Source organism: Perognathus longimembris, chromosome 17 (genome assembly GCF_023159225.1).
Source record: "Perognathus longimembris pacificus isolate PPM17 chromosome 17, ASM2315922v1, whole genome shotgun sequence".
Taxonomy (NCBI): domain Eukaryota; kingdom Metazoa; phylum Chordata; class Mammalia; order Rodentia; family Heteromyidae; genus Perognathus; species Perognathus longimembris.
Window position 1 is genome coordinate 46,711,327 of NC_063177.1, and position 18,858 is coordinate 46,730,184.

Sequence of the window (18,858 nt, forward strand, 5' to 3'; positions counted from 1 at the left end):
AGGTGTGTTTAGAGCAATGGGAGTGCATTGGCTTCAGGGGCAAATCCGTGTCCTGGCACTTGCACAAGGAACTCCAGAACCCAGAGCCCACTGGATGGGGGCTTGCTCCCACTTAGACGTTCCCGTGGGTCCCAAGCTGCCACTGGTGCCAGGCTGGGGCCTCTGTGAGAGGGGGCTGTCTGCTCTTCTGCTGAGCAGACTTGGCATCGAGTAAAAGCGTGGGTGGGTGCTAGCTGACCATGGGTGTGTGATGGTGCCCCGTGCCAGGCAGTCACCTGGGATTCCCAGGGCTGGGCTTCGACCCCCTCTTCAGAGCTCTGCCAATTGTGGGCCTCGTGCAGATGAGAGCGCCAGGCAAGAAATAAAGTGTGTGGGGATGAAAAGCGGGGCTGAATCGCTTTCAGCCCATTGTTCATCCGGGAAGCTTAGAGGGGATAAGAGGGTAGCAGGGCCCCTTTGAAATTTCCTTGAACAAGTGAATAGGAGCGCCCCATAAAGCATGAAAAGAGCCCTGGCTGTTTCTCCTGGTCACAGGCACAATGGCCGGCGTGGGCTGTGGGGGGCTGGGGAGTGGGGCTGGCTGCCCTGCTGCGCGGTGGGAGGGGGAGACGGGGGTCACAGGCAGCCTTCAATAGACTCCAGAAGGTTGGAGTTCATTAGACACAAGCGCAGGGAAGCAATCTCATTTGCGACCGAACCAATTAAGTCCCAGGGGCCTTTGCAAGAGGCCTGGATGTAGAAGGTGGGGCACGCCGGCCTGTACCCAGGTCTTCCCGGGAGCCGGCCTGGCCAGGGCTGGGCCTTTGCAGAGCAGGCGGGGTCTGCGGGGGTCTTTAAAGAAAACCCTGCCTTCTCCCGGAGCCCATGGCTGGCTTCTGTTTTCCTGCTAAGTAAAAATCCCTGTTAAAGATCGTTGGGGATTTGAGTCTCCATTAGAGGCCTCTGCAAAGGTAGTTTTATGAGCCTGTTCCTCTGAAACCTGCATTCGCGGAAGAAACGGCTTCTAAGTTTAGGGTGGGTTCCCCCACCCCCTTAAGTTAACTACCAGGCTTCCAGCAAAATCCTAAACTGCAGTCCTTGGAGCATGGGGCGGAGGGGGGTGGGTAGGGGGAGTGGGTGGGGGGCACGGCAAGGCAACCAGGCCGGGGAAGGGTGGAAGCCAGGGGTTGGGCATAGAGGCGGCCGCCCAAGTTCAGGGAAGCCCAGGCGAGACTGTGGAGGCCACCCCATGTCTTGTCTGTTATGGGGGTGTTGCTTGTGGCATCAGGATTGGCTGCTTGCCTCCGCTTCCGGCGGGCGCCCCAGGCTCAGCACCAGGTGCCTTCTCCCCATTCCATGCGGGTGTGACGCGGGTTTCCTTCCCGTTCTTTCCTTCTGCCTCACGGACGGGCATGCGTCCTGGACACGGGGCAGTGTGTCCCAGGGAGCTTCAGGTAACCTCATCTTGCCAACCGGGCTTTCATGCTGGCCGCGGCTGCAGGCCGCCTCAGCCTGGCTGCCAGATGCAGATGTGTACAGGTGTGGGAGGCTGCACGTTTCAAAGCTGCCCGAAAGCACACCCAGGCTAGGTGGCCACAGCAGAGTCAAAAGGCTAAAGCTAATTGGCTCTGCTTAAATGGCAGCTAAGTGGAGTCCACACTTCAAAATCAGTGCTCCCCAGAAACAGCTGGGCCGGGCAGCAGGCTCGTTAGCTAAAATGTTTATAATTAAAGAAGACTGTCGAGGGCCCAAAGCCCTGGCACTCTTCAGCCCATGGGTTTTGAACAGCCAGGAAACTGATCAGACTTCTAGAGCCTGAATAAAAGAGAGAAGAGAGGCCCGCTTTTTTGGAATGAGGGGCTGTTTTTTGGAAGAAAATTCTTGGCTGTGGGGGGTGGGGGGAGGAATTAAAGCCACATTTTCTGGAAGGCTCTGTAAGCTTCTTTGAGCCTCTCTGAGCTAAAATCTCCCAGTTTTGCTTTAGTCACAAGTTGGCTTTCCTAGAGGAAGGCTCTTTGCCCCTCCAGGCCACGGGGTGGGGGCTGGGGTTCGGTCTGGCCCTCACCTGCTTCCTCCCCTTCTCAGTGTCTTTTCTTTCTTCTGCCTTCTATGGAGAAAGCAGGCAAGGTGTAAAAGCCTTACTATTGATTTTTATCCAAAAGGAAAGAGAAGGAATTGGAGAACTGAATGGACAATTGAAGGCAGAGGCCAATAGGGAATGGATAGGGGGCCAGGGGGCCTCTTCTCACGTCCTGAAGCTTACTTTTGCTAGCGTATGGCCAGGGAGTACTTGATGCTCGCCACCTGCCCGCTCACCCCACCTCCACTGTCAGGAGACACAATGGTACACGGTTCTTCACTCTGAAGTTCCTGGAAGATGAGCTGGTCAGGACGGGCTGGGGTAGCTGGAGACCCCCTTCTGTGGGATTTACACCGCTTTCTCAAAGCCAGGGAGGACTGACCAGCCAGTGGAGGAAGATTTCCAGAACATTCCCTGAATTTCCCATTGGTGGTTTCCGAATGTCAGGTGGCTCTCTGGGGCTTAGGAGATGGTACCCCAAACTCAGACCACCCTGAAGCTTGGTTCTCTTAGGGCTGGGAATGGCAGGTAAAAAGCGAGGGACTTGAGGGGAGCCTAGGTTGCCTAGTTAAGGACACTGCTGTCCAGCAGTGTCTTGGTTGGGATCCTGGGTTTGGATCCTGTATTTAACCATGACTGTCAGCCTACTCCTGGGAAGGCAGAGTTTCTGGCCATCAGTCAGATGTGGTTCCTGTGACAGTGAGCTCCAGTGACATGTCAGATTTCTAGGCCATTCTGGCCTTCAGTAGGAGCTTGGCTTCTGGGGGCTGGAGGCCTCGGGCTGGAGGTAGTTGCTTCCTGTAGGATTTGATTGCTGATCACTTCAGGCATATTCTGATGTCTGGTAAACTGTCCCAAGGTAACAACATTTAGTCCTGATAAAAATCATCTTTAGCCTGGGCGCTGGTAGCTCATGCTAGTAATCCTAGCTACTCAGGAGGCAGAGAGCCGAGGATCCTGGATTGAGGCCAGCTGGGACCGAAACAGTCTAAGGACACTCTTCAACTAATCAGCAAAAAGCCCTCAAAGAGAGGCGTGGCTCACCAGCCTTGAACAAAAAGCCAAGCAAGAGATTGAGGCCCTGTTCAAGTCCCAGTACGGGCACCAGAAATAAATAAAAATCAGCTTTCATGCTGGGCGTGGTGGTTCATGCCTGTAATACTAGCTGTAATGCTCAGGAGGCTGAGACCTGAGGATTGCAGTTTGAAGCCAGTCCAGGCAAGAAAGTCTGTGAGACTCTCCCTCCAATTAAGCACCAAACAAACCTGCAAGTGGAACTGTGGCTCAGATGGTAGAGTGCTGGCTTTGAGTGAAAAAGCTCAGAGACGGCCCCCAGGCCCCCCGAGGTTATACCCCAGGATGGCGAGAAAACCAAACCAAATCCCCCCAAATCACCTTTAGGTTATTAGGCTTAGAACTACCCCAAGGGGCCCGGTCAAGTCCCGCCCCTGCCCAGACTGAGATGCTTAACTGCTGCTCACCATGGCCCTTCCCACAGTGCTCGCTCTGCTTCCTTCTCAATTGTCGCTGGGGCAATTCCTCAGGTGGACACTGATTTCTCCCTCTCTCCCTCTCACACCCCCTCTCCCCCCTTTCTCCTCTCTCTCCTCTCCTCTCCTCTCTCTTCCTGCCTCCCACTCAGTGCGATAATCCCTCCTGCATTCCTCAGTCAGAATTTGGACCACGTGGTTTGTCTTTCTCATATTCCCCCACTGGCCTTGTCTTGTGGCCTGTCCGCAGGCTTCTGGAACAAGTGCAGCCAGTTAGAATTCTGAGATATCCCAGACAAGGGCCCCAGGCTTGCCAGTGCTACTCCTCGCTGCTCCTTTGGTATTGGTAGACATGGTCATTTGTGACTTGATGAGCCAAAGGTGTTTTCCTTCCTTTCACCCTGTGCTGAACAAAACAGGGAAAGGGAACCAGCCCAACACCTACCCACTTCAGTGTTCGCAGCCACAAAAAGGGTGACTCATTTAGGAAATGTACGAACATCAAGGCTTTGTAAATAAGTGACCCCTGGAGAAAGTGACATCAATGGGCGAGTCCTGGTCAAACAGTGACCATTCTACTGCTTTCAAGAAGAAAGTGTTTTTGTTTGTTGTGCTGGTCCTGGGGCTTGAAGTTATAGCCTAGGTGCTATCCCTGAGCTTTCTTGCTCAAGACCACTTCCGACTTTTTGTGGTTAATTGGAGCTCAGAGTCTCAGGGATTTTCTTGCCTGGGCTGACTTCCAACCATGATCCTCAGATCTCAGCCTCCTGAGTTGCTAGGATTATAGTTGTGAACCATTGGTGCCCAGCTCAAAGTCATCTTCCTTCTCCTCCTCCTCTTCAAAATATACCAACTCCAGTGTTAGCTACAGTAGTCCTTCATTAAAAAAAAAAAAAAAAGTGTGTCTCCAGTGCCTCATACCTGTAATCCTAGCTACTCAGGAAGCTGAGACCCGAGGATCATGGTTGGAAGCCAGCCCTAGGTGGAAAGGACTCTTAATCTCCAACTAGCCACCAAAACTTAGAAGTGGAGGGAGAGCTAAAGTTCAGCACCCAGACCCTGAGTTCAAGCCCTAGCATGAGCATATGTTCGCAGGCACGCGCACGCACGCGCACACACACGCTTCTTCCATCTGCTGTTTTTGTTTCTAAATAGAATATGGAACACACATGGGCCTGTACTTCCTTTGGGTCTTTGCCTAAAGGTCACCTTGTGAAAACTTCCTTGGACACCCACCCCCATACCCCTAATTTATAATTGCAACTTCCCTCTCCCTCCTTTCCTTCTGTTTTATTGAAGCTCTTTCCATCTCCTGGCATCATTTTTGCTTCCTTATTTTTGTCATTGCTCATGTCTCCTCTTTAAAATACTCATTTCCTAAGAACAGTAGATGGGAGGGGGCAATCTTTGTTTACTTACTGCTCTTGCCTACTGCCTACAAGGAAGGCACCAGGTAGTATGTATTCACCTATGTTAATGACGCTCAGAGTGACACACAGAAGGAGTTTCCTCTTACACCCACCCACATTGGTTATCTGGCTTTGAGAGTTCCTTGGTTGGGGATGCTGAACTTTGGAGCAAAGAAAAGTCATGATGGGGTGGTTTATTAAAAGAAGAAATTGGGAAGCAGTTGCGAGGCTGACTCTTCACTAACGCTTGAGTGAGCCAGTGGGTTTCGTTCCTGACCTTTTGCTTGGCCCTGACTGGGTATGTGACGATGCTAACGTCGGGAGGACCCTGGAAAATGGAGGGTTGGCTGGAACGTAACCTGGTTCTAAGTAAAAGTTGTCTACGAGAGGAGCTCGTTATGCCTTTGACGTTGAGGCTTCCCTGTCTGAGAGGGAGCCAGGACTCCAGACATGACTAGTGGCTGGTTTGCCCGTTGGACCTTGGGTGGATGCTTCCCCATGGCGACAGCCATTGCGTCTGGAGCTGTGCGGTTCACGCTCATGGAGGTGCGTGGCCTTGCTCACTGGCCGGATCGCAGCATGGCACACGTGTGTGGCAGCCCCCTGCTGGAAGCATCCTTGTGAGCCTGTGGGTTTTGTTTTTCCTTCCCTTAGAGATGGGATCCCTCCTTACCGAGTGGGGAGTAAGAAACAGCTGCAGAGAGAAATGCATCGCAGTGTGAAGGCCAACGGCCAAGTGTCTCTACCTCATTTCCCGGTGAGTATGGACTGGAGAGCGGGGAGGTAGAGAAGAGAGGTCCGGGGAAGGAAGGAGGGTCAAGACCCAGGGGAAGAACAGAACAAGGGCTTTGTGCCCTTCTTTGGGGTGTGCTGTTGGGTAGGAATGTTGGTGTGAGGTTAAAGGTGACACCCCGTTTTATTTTTAAAACCTTACATTTTCTTAATTGAAGAACAAAGTTCTCTATAAGAAAGAAACCCACACAGTTCCTTTCCAGCCATCAGGTTCCCCTAGGGGATGGTAAGCGAAGGGCTCACAGCATTTCCACTCGAATGGAATGGGAGCTCGTTTTGTGTGTTAGCTTCTTGTGTGCCCACTGAGAAGACTGACCCATTGTAGGCGCACGAGGGGCCATTAGATGGGGCGCATAAGAGAAGCTGGAGGAAGCCCCTTTGGAGAGGAAGTCATGCTCTTTCTGCTCCTCTTGTTGACTGTGTGCTCAGTCATTCCACGCCTCCATCTTATCTAATTAGGTTGTCATTTCTACTAACTTCCGCAAGCTGTTCAGTCCTTTGCAGACCCCAGAACTTGGCTTAGGACTTCATAGTGGGCCTGTGCCTAACACATGCTGCAAGAATGAAAGGCTTGGAAGAGTGAGTCCCACGGAAGGCTTCGTGGGGTGGAGCTGGTGTGTGGAGGGCTTTTATTTGCATGTCCCTGAAAGCAGCCAGCACACGGCTCCCTGTACCCAAGAGCGAGCCGCCATTCCCATTCCCAGCAAGGGACTGTGTGTCTGTCTCTTGGTAGCCTGAGGTGCGAGGTGTTCCTCAGGGAAGAGGAGAGATCATGCGGCTCACAGAGTCCTTCCTGCCAGTGTCAGAGAACCCAGTTGGTCTGTCTTGTCTATGTGGCGTTCAGAAAATCGCTAATGTCGTACTGTGCGAGTGTGGATTGTGGCTCTTCTCTGACAGCTCATCATGACAATAGGTGTAAGGTTATCTTAAAATCAGAGTACCCCCACCCCCGCCCACCACGTTCATAAAGCAGCATGAAACCATTTCTTTTCTTGACTGAGGGTGGGTGGGTGGGTGGGTATGTGTATTCACAAAGAAACATGCTATTGCCCAAGCTTGTAAAAGAGGTGATTTTGTCCTGGGGGGGGGGGGGTGTGGGGATGGCGTGCAAATAGACCTCCTCCATCCACAGTGCTTTGCTGGGGGCTGGGGCCTTTCTCTCCCCTCTCCTGTGTCTGCAGAGAGGCCGGCCCTGTGGCTGCCAGATGATGCTGGCCTTTGCAGGTTGGCTTTCTCCTCCCCATCCCAGAGAAAAAGGGCAAAAGCAAGAGGGAGATGAGGAGGAAGGAGGAGGAGGTGGGGGTGGGGGGGACACAAGTGGAGAGGTGGGGGGGGGGGAGCGAGATGACAGAAAAAGGACAGAAAGCTGGGCGGCGGGAGTTCTCTCTGCTGCTTTTTGGGCAGGCGTTCTCGGTGCTTTTTTATATTCTTCACTTGATTTGGAGATGTTCCCTTTTCCCTTGATAGCTCGGCTTCAGGCAGCCAAGCTCAGCAGTGTTCTGCTACTAGCCGGCAGCAGCTTTCTTCATTTTCCGTACAAAGGGGCCGGGAGGAGGGAGGAGGAGGACGGGGGAGATGGAGGACGGGGCTGAGACAACACCGCCTCAAAGGTGCGCAGTGTGCGGCCAGGAAATAAATTACCACTGCTTCTCTGATCTGGGGCCGCTTGACTTTTATTTTTTTTTTCCCTTTTCCTTTTTCCTCCCCCCTGCCTCCTTTCCAATCTTATTTTTTTTAATTTCCAACTCCCTTTCTGTTTAGACTCTACTTTTGATTCCTTGAGTTGGTTGCTCTCCCCTCCCCATCTCAGAGGGCTGGGGCTTTTTTTTTTTTTGATGTTTGACAACAGTCTTTGAAGATTTTCTACTTCAGAGTGGCTACTGATGGGCTGGTTGTACTACAGAGAGAACAAGCAGGGCCTCTCGGAGTGCGACCAACTGCTCCCGCCCAAGGCAAACGCTGGTGGGGACCATGGCTCTCCATGAGGCCACGGAGCCACTGCATAAAAATCCCGAGCAGCCCGGGCCCCCTCGCCATCCGCCGGCCGCTCTCCGCCCAAACATGGAGACGTGGCGCTCATCGCCCGGCCCGGCGAGCTCCCACTGGGCCACCGCGGCCAGTGTCCGCCCTGCCTGCTGACCGGGCTTTGTCCTCCTCCTCCTGTGCCCCCCAGAGAACGCACCGGCTGCCCAAGGAGATGACCCCGGTGGAACCCGCCACCTTCGCCGCCGACCTCATCTCTAGGTTGGAGAAGCTGAAGCTGGAGCAGGACAGCCGCCATAGCCTGGAGGAGCGGCTACAGCAGATCCGAGAGGTAGCGCTGCCAGGTTCCGCGCCCCCCCCCTCCCCAATTCCTGGTGCCAGCCCCCCCTGTGCTGCCCCCCGACGGAGCCTGTGCCTGCAAGCCCGGGTCTGGAGGATCCCCCCACCCCCACCTCCTTCCTGGGTCACTTTCTTAACTCTGCTGTTTCCACTTCCAGGATGAAGAGAAGGAGGGGTCTGAGCAGGTGTTGAGCTCGCGGGATGCGGCACCCACCCAGCACCCCCTATCCCTCCTGCCCTCTGGCAGCTACGAGGAGGATCCCCAGACCATCCTGGATGATCACCTGTCCAGAGTCCTCAAGACCCCTGGCTGCCAGTCCCCAGGGGTGGGCCGCTATAGCCCGCGCTCCCGCTCCCCGGACCACCACCACCACCACCAGCAGCAGCAGCAGCAGCAGCAGTACCACACCCTTCTCCCGCTCGGGGCCAAGCTGCCACCCGCCGCCACCTGCCAGCTCCTGGGGGGCAAGAGCTTTGTGACCAAGCAGACGACAAAGCATGTCCACCACCACTACATCCACCACCATTCGGGGCCCAAGACCAAGGAGGAGATGGAGGCGGAAGCCACGCAGAGGGTGCGCTGCTTCTGCCCCGGGAGCTCGGAGTACTACTGCTACTCGAAATGCAAGAGCCACCCCAAAGCTCCAGAGCCCGCGCTGGGGGAGCCCTGTGGGTGAGTGGGGCTGCGGGGGGGGGTGACCTGGGAGGGGATGTCCTTCCAGCCTGGCCTCGAAGGTCAGCAGCCCTGAGCGGGGGGGCGGGGGGGGGGCAGCTGCAGGGGCTGCTGCAGGGATCTTCCAGTGCGGCCCCTCGCTGGGTTATTTGATCTGAGGTGTCCTGGAGATTTAATGGGGTGTCTCAGTCGGGTTTGGTGCTTGGTTTCCCCACAGGACGACCAGAAGCAGTACTTTGCCCAAACGAAACGGGAAGGGCACGGAGCCGAGCCTGGCACTGCCGGTCAGGGAAGGAGGGCCCGCCGGGGGCGCGGGAAGCCTGCAGCTCCCCGGGGAGGAAGGGGACCGCTCGCAGGACGTCTGGCAGTGGATGCTGGAAAGCGAGCGGCAGAGCAAGCCCAAGCCCCACAGGTACACACCGCCCGGGCAGGGCGGGGGAGGGGGGTGCACCGATTTCTGCAGTTGGCCCCCAGCAAATGGGACCGTTTACCCTTGCCATCTTAATATTAGACGCTGGAGAGAGCAGACCACACAAATGCCATGTGTTGGCAACGACCCCTGTCCATGTAATGGTCGAGTTATTTTCTTCTTTCCCTCTCAGAGCACAAGGGACAAGTGGCAGTTGAAGTCACGGTTTCCAGTGTTTCTAACCCAGTGTCTTCCCTCTCTTTGCTTTCTCTTTCCTCATTCAGTATCCAGAGTACTAAAAAGACCTACCCCTTGGAGTCTGCCCGGGTATCCCCCGGTGAACGGGTCAGCCGACACCACCTGTGGGGGAGCAGCGGGCACCCCCGCACAGCACCCCGCACCCACCCATTGACCCAGGACCCTGCCATGCCTCCCCTCACTCCGCCCAACACACTGGCACAGCTGGAGGAGGCCTGCCGCAGGCTGGCAGAGGTGTCGAAGCCCCCAAAGCAGCGGTGAGTAGGAGGGGGGCAGAGGCCATGGCAGGGGCGTGGGCTTGGGGGTGGAGCCTGTGGCTTATGGAGAGGGCCCTTCTCCTCTTCCTGGGTCTCAGACCCTCGTGGGAAGGAGAGATTACTTCTGCCTGAGTTCGAGTTCACTCTGCAGCCTCTAGAAGTTGGGTTTCTTTTCGTTCTATTTGTATGGCCAGAGTTCAGTCATAGCCTCTTAGGAAGTCATGCCTAGCAAGGAGAGGATGGTTTCCATAATCCTTTACGAATCCCGTTTCTTGAGAACGGCTTCATCAGTTAAATGTGGTCAGATGAGCAAGCACGAAGTCATGACTGGCGGAGAACTAAACATCTTGAGCCCTCTGCAGGACTGGGAGTGTCCTGTTTTAGGCAGCCAGGGACCCAGGACGGCTTCCTGGTCATCTGTGAACACGAGGCTTTGGTTGGGCCGGAAGTTGGGTCTGTGTCTCTTCAGGAGAGTAGTTGTAGGTGTCCTGGGGCCAACTGTACACCTCTAAATCACTTATCCTCACTCATGTCCTCAGGTGCTGTGTGGCCACTCAGCAGAGGGACAGGAACCACTCAGGCCAGGGTCAGGCGGGAGCCCCATCCTTCTCCAGCTCAAGCCTGGCTCCAGAAGAGTGAGTATCCTGCCTGGCATTGCTGAGATGTGCTGAGCACTTTCCATGTCAGGCCACACACTGATGATCTGGGGTTGTACTTTGGTTCTGGTTTTTGTTTCTTTTGTTGCCTGTGGCACTTGAATTCAAGTCCTGGGTGCTGCCCTTGAATGGTAGGCTAGTGCTCTACCACTTTGAGCCACAGCGCCACTTCTGGTTTTCAGGTAGTTAATTGGAGATAAGTCTCATGCCCTTTCCTGCCAGGGCTGGCTTTGAACTGCAGTCCTCAGATCTCAGCCTCCTGAATGGCTAGGATTGCAGGTATGAGCCACCAGCCCCTAGCTTTGTTTTTGTTTGTAACTGGGTCTTAAACTTTAGACCCTTGAACTTTTACTTGGCTTCTTTTGCTCAAGAATGGTTTTTTAACCACTTGAGCCAGAGCTCCACTTCTGGCTTTTTTGGTGGTTAATTGTAGGTAAGAGTCTCATGGACTTTCCTGCTCCAGGCTGGCTTTGAACCATGGTTTTCAGATCTCAGCCTCTTGAGTAGCCAGGATTACAGGTGCCACCAGTGCTCATGAATGGAGTGTGTGAAGTCCTTTTTAGTACAGGAGATGACCTTGGTTTTATGGGTGGTGCTAAGCAACAGTAAATGCAGATGTTGCCTTCGCTGAGGATTGTGGGAAACCTGTCCTGAGAAACAGTACATCAAAACCTAAGGTTTCTGGGGCTCATTGAATCAAAATTTGAGACACGAAACCAGTAGTAGAAGGTTGACAGGGATTTTGAATCTTGGTGGGGAAGTTGCCCTCATTCAGCCTTCAAGTGAGCAGCTCCAGGAACATCTTTGTCTCGCCAGTGAGTGGAAAGGTGGTTTTCCATTATGGTGGATGTGTACATGACCATCTTCATGTTTCACTTGGTGAAAACAGTGTCTTTCTCCAAGTTCAACCATGATTTTTTTTTCAATTTACACTGACAAAGGAGACAAGAAATCTGGCATAGTTTAGGTAGAGGATGCATTTTAAAAAGAAAATCTACAAAGGGATCTAAAATGGTCCAAATAAACTTTTCTGTCTTGGCCTCTTCGTTCTGAGCAGGGAACAATGTTTGAAGGCCTGAATAAGCGTCCTTCCTGGATCTGTCCTTTTGTTACCTTGTTGTGAAAGAACTAGGGCTTGAACGCGGGACCTAGGCACTGTCCCTTAGCTTCTCCACTCAAGGCCTGTGCTCTGCCATATCAGCCACAGCTCTGGCTCTGGCTTTTGACTGGTTAGTTGGAGATAAGAGTCCTACAGACTTTCCTGCCTCGGTTGGCTTTGAACCTCAATTCTCATTCCTCAGCTTCCTGTGTAGCTAGGATTACAGGGGTGAGCCGCTAGTGCCTGGTGACCTTAAGTCTGCAAGATGATTTCACTAGCAGCTTTTTTTGTTTTTTTTATTCCACTCTGTCAGAGCTCAGAATAAACGGGGCAATTGAAATGACTGGGGACCATCCTCCTTTAGTTACATTTGTTCTGCTGGGTGGGCGTCAGACATTTTATTCTGAGTTCGAAATCACTGGAGGTTCCCATTCTGCTTCTGCAGCTTTCCCTGGTTGGGGTGAGTTCTGCTGTCCCCTGATACTTCTTTCATCATTCGTGAGCACCTCATTTATGCTAACCTGAAGGAGGCTATTGTATCTCCGTTCCGTGGCACAGAGGGCCAGTCTGTATAACCAAAAGGAAAGCATCTCCTCCTTCACACCGCAGACCGGGTGGGACTGGACAGTGTGCCGTCAGTGGCCACCTCTTGTTGTGTGAGAGCCTGTGTCCACTCTGCTGTGTGCGTTTTCTTGAAATGCATGTCTGTGTTTAGGATGTTGAACTTGGTCACCTTTTGTCTTGTTTCCAGTCACAAAGAGCCAAAGAAACTGGCAGGTGTCCATGCGCTGCAGGCCAGTGAGCTGGTTGTCACTTACTTCTTCTGTGGAGAAGAAATCCCATACAGGAGACTGCTGAAGGCCCAGAGCCTGACTTTGGGCCACTTCAAAGAGCAGCTCAGCAAAAAGGGAAATTACAGGTAAGACTCTTGTGGCTTTTGTTTTTTCTTTTTTCTTTGACCTTAGGGTCTGGGTGCTGTCTCAGAGCCTTTTCATTCAAAGAAAATGCTCTACTACTTGAGGCACAGCTCCATGTCCAGCTTTTTTGGTGGTTCATTGGAGATAAAAGTCTCACAGACTTTGCTGCCTGGGCTAGCTTTGAACCAGGATCCTCAGATCTCAGCACCCTGAGTAGGATGACAGGTGTGGCTTTTCTCTCAGAGCTCATTTGCTCAGGAGCCAGAGCCTGAGCCTGAAGATGTAGCTCGGATGGGCCGGGGTTAGGAGGAGGGCAGTGCAGCTGTCCAAGGGGGCTGCTGGGCAGGGCAGCGGGGTTCCTCCTCTCTTCCTCTCCCTGCTTGCCTCTCACCACAGTGGCCACAGAAGGCTGGGCTCTTTGGCGACCCATTAGGGCTCTTGCCTTCAGGTGAACAAGACCGAGGAAAGGAGCAACTGTTTGCTGGCTTGGCTGTATGGCAGAGGCTCTGCCTGAATTGAGGGAGCTGGGTGTGGGGGGGTGGGTGGCAGAGAGACTGTTGATTGGGGAGAGAGAACCCCAAAGCACCTCTCTCCTCCTGGCTTGGGTCAAGGTGAGACCTTGGAAGCCCAGAGGGGGGGCAGAGGCCATGGCTAGGAAGAGCCACCAGTGTTTTCTTTTCTGGGCCCTTCTGCCTAAGAGCTTCCTCTCTGGTGTGTGACGACATCTGAAGCCCAGGTACTCTTTCTTCCCTCATGGAGACAAGGCTGGACCTGGGTAGGCACCGGGTGGTTGAGGTGGCCACTCTTTCCCACCCAGCTCCAGGCTCACTGTCTTCTTGCTGTGACCTTGGATGGTGACCAGAGCTCAGGTTTCTTTCTTCATCTGCTGTGTCCTTGAGGTGTCCTTGAGGAGGCCCATGCTGATATTGTCAGGTCCTGAGCTGTCGGAGGTGGGGGGGTGGGGGTGGGGCTCAGAGCCATTTCTTCCTGAGGAGGGACAGCTAGCTGACAACCACCTCAGTCTACCAGAACTCTCCTAGCCTGCGGGTGCTGCTCGCTGTCTGCTTCAGGGACAGAGCAGTGGCCTGGGATGTCACGGGCGGGGGTGGGGGTGGGGAGCAAGGCCTCAGAGCCCTGTGGGAGGTGCCCAGCCTCGCCGAGCCCTGGGTCCTGTGCAGCCGGGGTCCGGTGAGTGTTAGCCAGCACCCTCCTCCAGAGCTGGGAGGCTTGAGGGGCCACCCCGAGGGGCTTCACCGGCCCAGGCAAGCCCACCTGCAGCTCCTTGGAGCTCTGCCACCCTGTCCGTTGCAGAGTTAGTTAACTTGTCTGGCATGACGCCTGGCGCAGGGGGAGGGCTGAGACCCTGCAGGTGACTGACCAGCAGGGCGGGGAGCTGGGCCTGGATCTTTCCCTTTCATACCTGGGAAGAGACAATTCTGAAAAGCTATCAAAGGGACTGGGGACAGGCCTAGCTGCTGCTGCTTCTTTTAATCTTGAAAAGACACAGGTGAAACTAATTACACCAGCGTGGCCCTCTGGGGATTCATTTTGATCTTGGCTTTGCCTCAGCTGGACGGTGAGGGGAACGGCAGGTGACCTTCAGGGTGGAAGAGCTGCAGCATGCTGGCGGAGGCTGGGGAGGGCAGCGTCTCTCTCAGCCAGCCACTCCGGCCACATCTGGCTCTGATTTTTTTCCCCCTAAGGCACATTTAATAAGCCTGGCTTTGAAGCCCTGGCCTCCCCTTTAATGCACAAAGACTGCACAAATGGGCGACGCTCAAATTCTTTCCTGATTGGATCAGGCTGTGGGAAGGCCCTCCCAACGCTCTTATCTCTGCAGGGCTTGAGTTTGGGGGGAAGGGACACACGCAATTTCTCCTGGGAGAATTGGGGTACAGGGTGCCTCACCCCATCCCCCAGGGCTTGAGCCCCAACCGCCTCCCATGCCCATCCTAATAAAATAAAAATTTAAAAAAAAAAAAAGCCCAACAAGGTTGTGCTGTAAAGCCAGGACCTGGCTGGATTGAGTAATCTCAACATGGCAAGGGTTCAGAAAGCAAGCAGTCCCCGCCGACGCGCCGGCTATTGGTGCCAGATGGCAGAAGAAAGCAGCATTTGCCACATAAAGCATGCTGCCCTGGAGAAGCCCGATTCTTGGAGAAAAGGAAGAGAGGGCAGTGTGTTTGAAGTCCTGGGGGTGGGGCCGCGGGAATGCTCCCCCCTCCCATGCCGGGCTGGAAGCGGCTGCAATTATGGAAAAGGTCATTGCATGTTTGCTCAGCTTGGTAGACCCCAGAGGCGAGCCGAGGTCGACGTGCCACTGCGTGTGGCATTGGGCATTGAGCCTCATCGTTGGAAAAGTGACTTTTTCCCTCCACTGTTGTGGGGCCCTGAATGTAGGGGCTTTGATTTGTTTCCTCTCGGGCTCCCCTAAGAATCTGAAGCCCCTACTCAGCACAGCCAGGAGCACCGAACTTTTTGTGTTAATGTGTGTGTGTGGGGGGGGGGGGAAGCCAGTTCTAACCCAGAGGTACAATTAAATGTTTTGGAGGCTCCCTTGGTCCCTGCCCCTTTGAGTGGCCCCAGTTTGGGCTAGAAGTTACAGCCTGCAGGAACCAAGTGCAACCTGCCTGAGGGGGTTCCCCTCAGCGAGGGGGGGGGGGGAAAGAGACCTTGCTTAGTCTCTGCCACAGATCTTAAGGAGGACTTGGCCAAGGCTAGTCGGTGTTCCATTTGTGACTTCGGGGAGAATCACAATTACTGTGCATTTACCCTCAGAGAGCATGCTGGGAGGGGTGAGAGGAAGCTCTGCTCACAGGCAGGGGAGCCGTAAGTGGCTCACTGGGGGATCCTAGCTGCTCAGGAGGCTGAGATCTGAGGATCACAGTTCAAAGCCAGCCTGGGCAACAGAGTCCAAAACCCCCCAAACAAAACAAAAAGGAAGGCAGAGGAGGAGGGCGTGCAGTGTTTGATGCTGGAGGAAGAGGCAGGAGAGGAGGTGTGGTTGCGCAACACCGGTCAGTGCTGTCTCTCCCGGCTGCACTGAGCCCGGGCTGGCCTGGGAATGGCAGGAAGTATTCATACTTGAGTCCAGTGGTGAGAAGGGCAAGTGTGCTCTGCACTGACAAAGTAGGTGCAAGTTTGCCTTCCGACTCTAGCAGTTAGGGTGGATGAAGCCGACCTGAGTCTTGGGTCTCGTGGAATGACTCCCTAGCTGTCTCTTCAAATGAACCCCAAGCATCTGCCTTCTCATTCTTTTTGTCTTAAGTAAAGCAGAGCAACAGCTCTGTGTGTGTGAGGCCGGTGTCTGGCTGGAGCGGTTCTGTGTATGGGTGAGAGGACGTGTCACCGTCCCTGGCCACCCCCTTCGGTCCTGTGACCCGCTCTGTGGCTGGTGCAGTACACCCTCTAGTCATCCCTGCTGGTGGGCTTTCTTTGTTGTTGTTTGATCGGTTGTGGGGCTTGAACTCTGGGCCTGGACGCCTGTCCCTGAGCTCCTCAGCTCAAGGCTAGCACGCTACCACTTTGAGCCACAATGCCTCTTCCTGTTTTCTGGTGGTTAATTGGAGATAAAACTCTCACAGACTTTCCTGCCAGGGCTGGCTTTGAACAGTGATCCTCAGATCTCAGCCTCCTGAGTAGCTGGGATTACAGGCGTGAGCTACCAGCGCCCCACTGGTGGGCTTTCTTTAAAACAACGTAAGATGGTGCTGTTTTCACAAGTGCTTTCCATTTTCCTTCCAAGGTATTACTTCAAGAAAGCAAGTGACGAGTTTGCCTGCGGAGCGGTTTTCGAGGAGATCTGGGACGATGCTACAGTGCTGCCCATGTACGAAGGCAGGATTCTGGGCAAGGTGGAGAGGATCGATTGAGCCTTGGGGGTCCGGCTCTGGGATGCCGGGGAGCCCGAAGCCCATGGGACCTGTCTTCAGCCTAGAACAACAGCCACAAGACATTTTGAAGGAAAATTAAACCAATGAAGAAAACAAAAAGCAAAATCTCGGGAAACATTGGCCCCTGGGGCCTTGGGGCGGGTGGGAGAGGTTGATTTCCATTATTCACGAGCTGGGTACAGAGATAAGAAAAGCCTGAACTATTTATTAAAAACATGACCACTCTTGGCTTACAGAAGATGCTGTGTGAGCGAGACTGCCATACATAATATATTACTTCCTAGGGATCTGAAATCCAGAAACTAAGAGAAACTGTGTATAGCTTACCTGAACGGGAATCTTTACTGATATTTATTGAACAATTATTTCTCTCCCATCCCCAATTTTTGGATATGCTGCTTTAAACACAGAAGGGGGAGAGAGGGAGTTTTTTAAGTTGTCCTGTCTGAACTTAGGAGTGGAGCTACGAGTGCATTAATAATGATTCCCCCCCCACCCCCATGAACACAGGAACAGGCCGTGCACTGTATTTCTCTAAGTGATGACGGACTTTTTAAATAATGGTGCCCTCCCCTAGATAACACGCAGAAATTGGTGCATTTCCCCCACCCCTGTGCTGCTCGACTCTTGTCATGAAGGTCTTGCGGGCTGGCTGTTGTCACCGCCACTTTGGGGTTGTCCTATCGGATGGGGTGATCCATCGTGAAGAAAGGGGAGCCTTCACCCTGAGACCAAGTCCACACTTGCGTAGCCTTCCCCTTCCCCCCTCCGGTCCTGAGACCCAGTAGCCGAGGCCTGCTGGAAACCAGTGTGTGGTTCAGACTTGTGCATTTAGTGAAGTGACCGCTCCTCCTCGTTTTTCTTTTTTTTAATGCGTGTGTGGACCGCAGCCATCCAGGGCACTGCCCCCTGCCCAGCCACCCTGCAAGCATGCGGGGAGACCTAGCGGCGCCCCTTCTCCCCCCCCCTTCAGTTTGATGTCTGGGTTTTGTGTTAAGTGAATCTGTACATTCTGTTTACCATTGTTCCTTGTACTATACGTCTGTATATAGTGTACCGCAGAGTTTTAATCCACTATCTCTAGTGCTTGACTTTGAATCAGTACAGTACCTGTACCAGCACGGGGGAGCCGCCCCGTGTATCGCCCTATATTGAGGGTTCAAGCTTTCCCTTGTTTTTTGAAAGGGGTTTATGTATAAATATATTTTATGCCTTTTTATTACAAGTCTTGTACTCAATGACTTTTGTCATGGCATTTGTTCTACTTATACTGTAAATTATGCATTATAAAGAGTTCATTTAAGGAAAATTACTTGGTACAATAATTATTGTAATTAAGAGATGTAGCCTTTATTAAAATTTTATATTTTTCAAAATGTTGGCCTCTTCTTTGGAGTCCCCCAGGGTTGGAGCAGGACCAAGGCACCACTGTGTATGTGGATATCTATATTTGATTTTCTACCTTAGTCCATCACAGGTTGAAACTGGCCTTGAGCCTCTAGCTGCTCTGGGCCAGCCCTGGGGTGTGGTAAAACGTTCCCTCCAGTCAACTGCTTAGTGGCTGAGGTCAGATATCAAGAGCCAGAGACTCATTGATTGAGGAGACTAACAAGGAAAGGTCCTGGAGCTCTGATAAAATGGGGCGCCTCCACTACCACCACCACCTGAGTGGCTACAGGACTGTTTACTCATAGGTAGCGCTTGACTAGTTAATCGCTCCGGCTCCTATCTCTTTAAATGTTATCATGGTGAGAGTACAACATGATATGGATCCTCTTATTTTTCCCAACACTGGGGCTTGAACTTGGGGCTTCCTCCTCTCCTGGCTTGCTTGCTCACATTTGGCACTCTACCACTTGAGCCACTCTTGCAGTCTGGTGTTTTTCCTGGTTACTTGGAGAATGGTTTTGAACTGTGATCCTCCCAATCTCAGCCTCCCACGTAGCTTGTGGCATTCACCCAGGCCCTAGGTTTAGGGGTATACTCTTTGGAAAATAGTTTTACATGTACCAGCAGTCCACTTAAATTGTAATACTTAAATCAGTATTACAGTGATACTATTGCACAGCAGATACTAAGAATTTACCCGTTGAAGCTTTGTGCCGTGGATGGCGGCTACCACTTTATTCTCTGGCTCTGTGGGCCACGTGGCTTGCATGAACCACGAGACATCTGTGCTGTGACTGGCCTGTGTCATGAGGCCTGGTGCCCTCCGCATTCGTCTGTGTCACACTGTAGGATTTCCTTTGAAGAGCAGGAAATACACACACCGTCAATGCCATATTCTCTTTATCCCCCCAGCAGGGGACATCTGGGGTTCCACATCCTCACTGTCAGGAGTGGGGCTGAGTATGGAGAGTGCAGACAGCTTGTCACGATCCCACCTTCACTCCTGGATAGATCATAGCTCTTGTTTTTAAAAAAATAACTTTTTTTCAAGACATTTCTAGACTTTTTCAAGGCAGTTGAACCATTTCAAATTCCCTCATACCATTTTCTCCGCAAGCGTGCATGCATGTGTGTGTGTGTGTGTGCACGCACGCGTGTGCTAGTCCTGGGACTTTACCTCAGGGCTTCACATTCTTGCCAAGGCTCTTCTTCTCAAGGTGGGTGCTCTACCACTT

General features: G+C 53.1%; 1 protein-coding gene across 1 annotated transcript in view; it reads left to right on the top strand.

Moving 5' to 3' along the window:
- Axin2 (axin 2) overlaps nt 1-17,610 on the top strand; it is a 31,233-nt gene extending 13,623 nt beyond the window's left edge. Inside the window, exons 4-11 of the mRNA XM_048366012.1 lie at nt 5,613-5,715; nt 7,924-8,064; nt 8,231-8,745; nt 8,963-9,157; nt 9,439-9,669; nt 10,209-10,304; nt 12,176-12,343; nt 16,087-17,610. Coding sequence (XP_048221969.1) covers nt 5,613-5,715; nt 7,924-8,064; nt 8,231-8,745; nt 8,963-9,157; nt 9,439-9,669; nt 10,209-10,304; nt 12,176-12,343; nt 16,087-16,213 — 1,576 coding nt within the window. The 3' untranslated portion in view covers nt 16,214-17,610. The remainder of the gene's footprint in view (nt 1-5,612; nt 5,716-7,923; nt 8,065-8,230; nt 8,746-8,962; nt 9,158-9,438; nt 9,670-10,208; nt 10,305-12,175; nt 12,344-16,086) is intronic.
- The last annotated feature ends 1,248 nt before the right edge of the window (nt 17,611-18,858 follow it).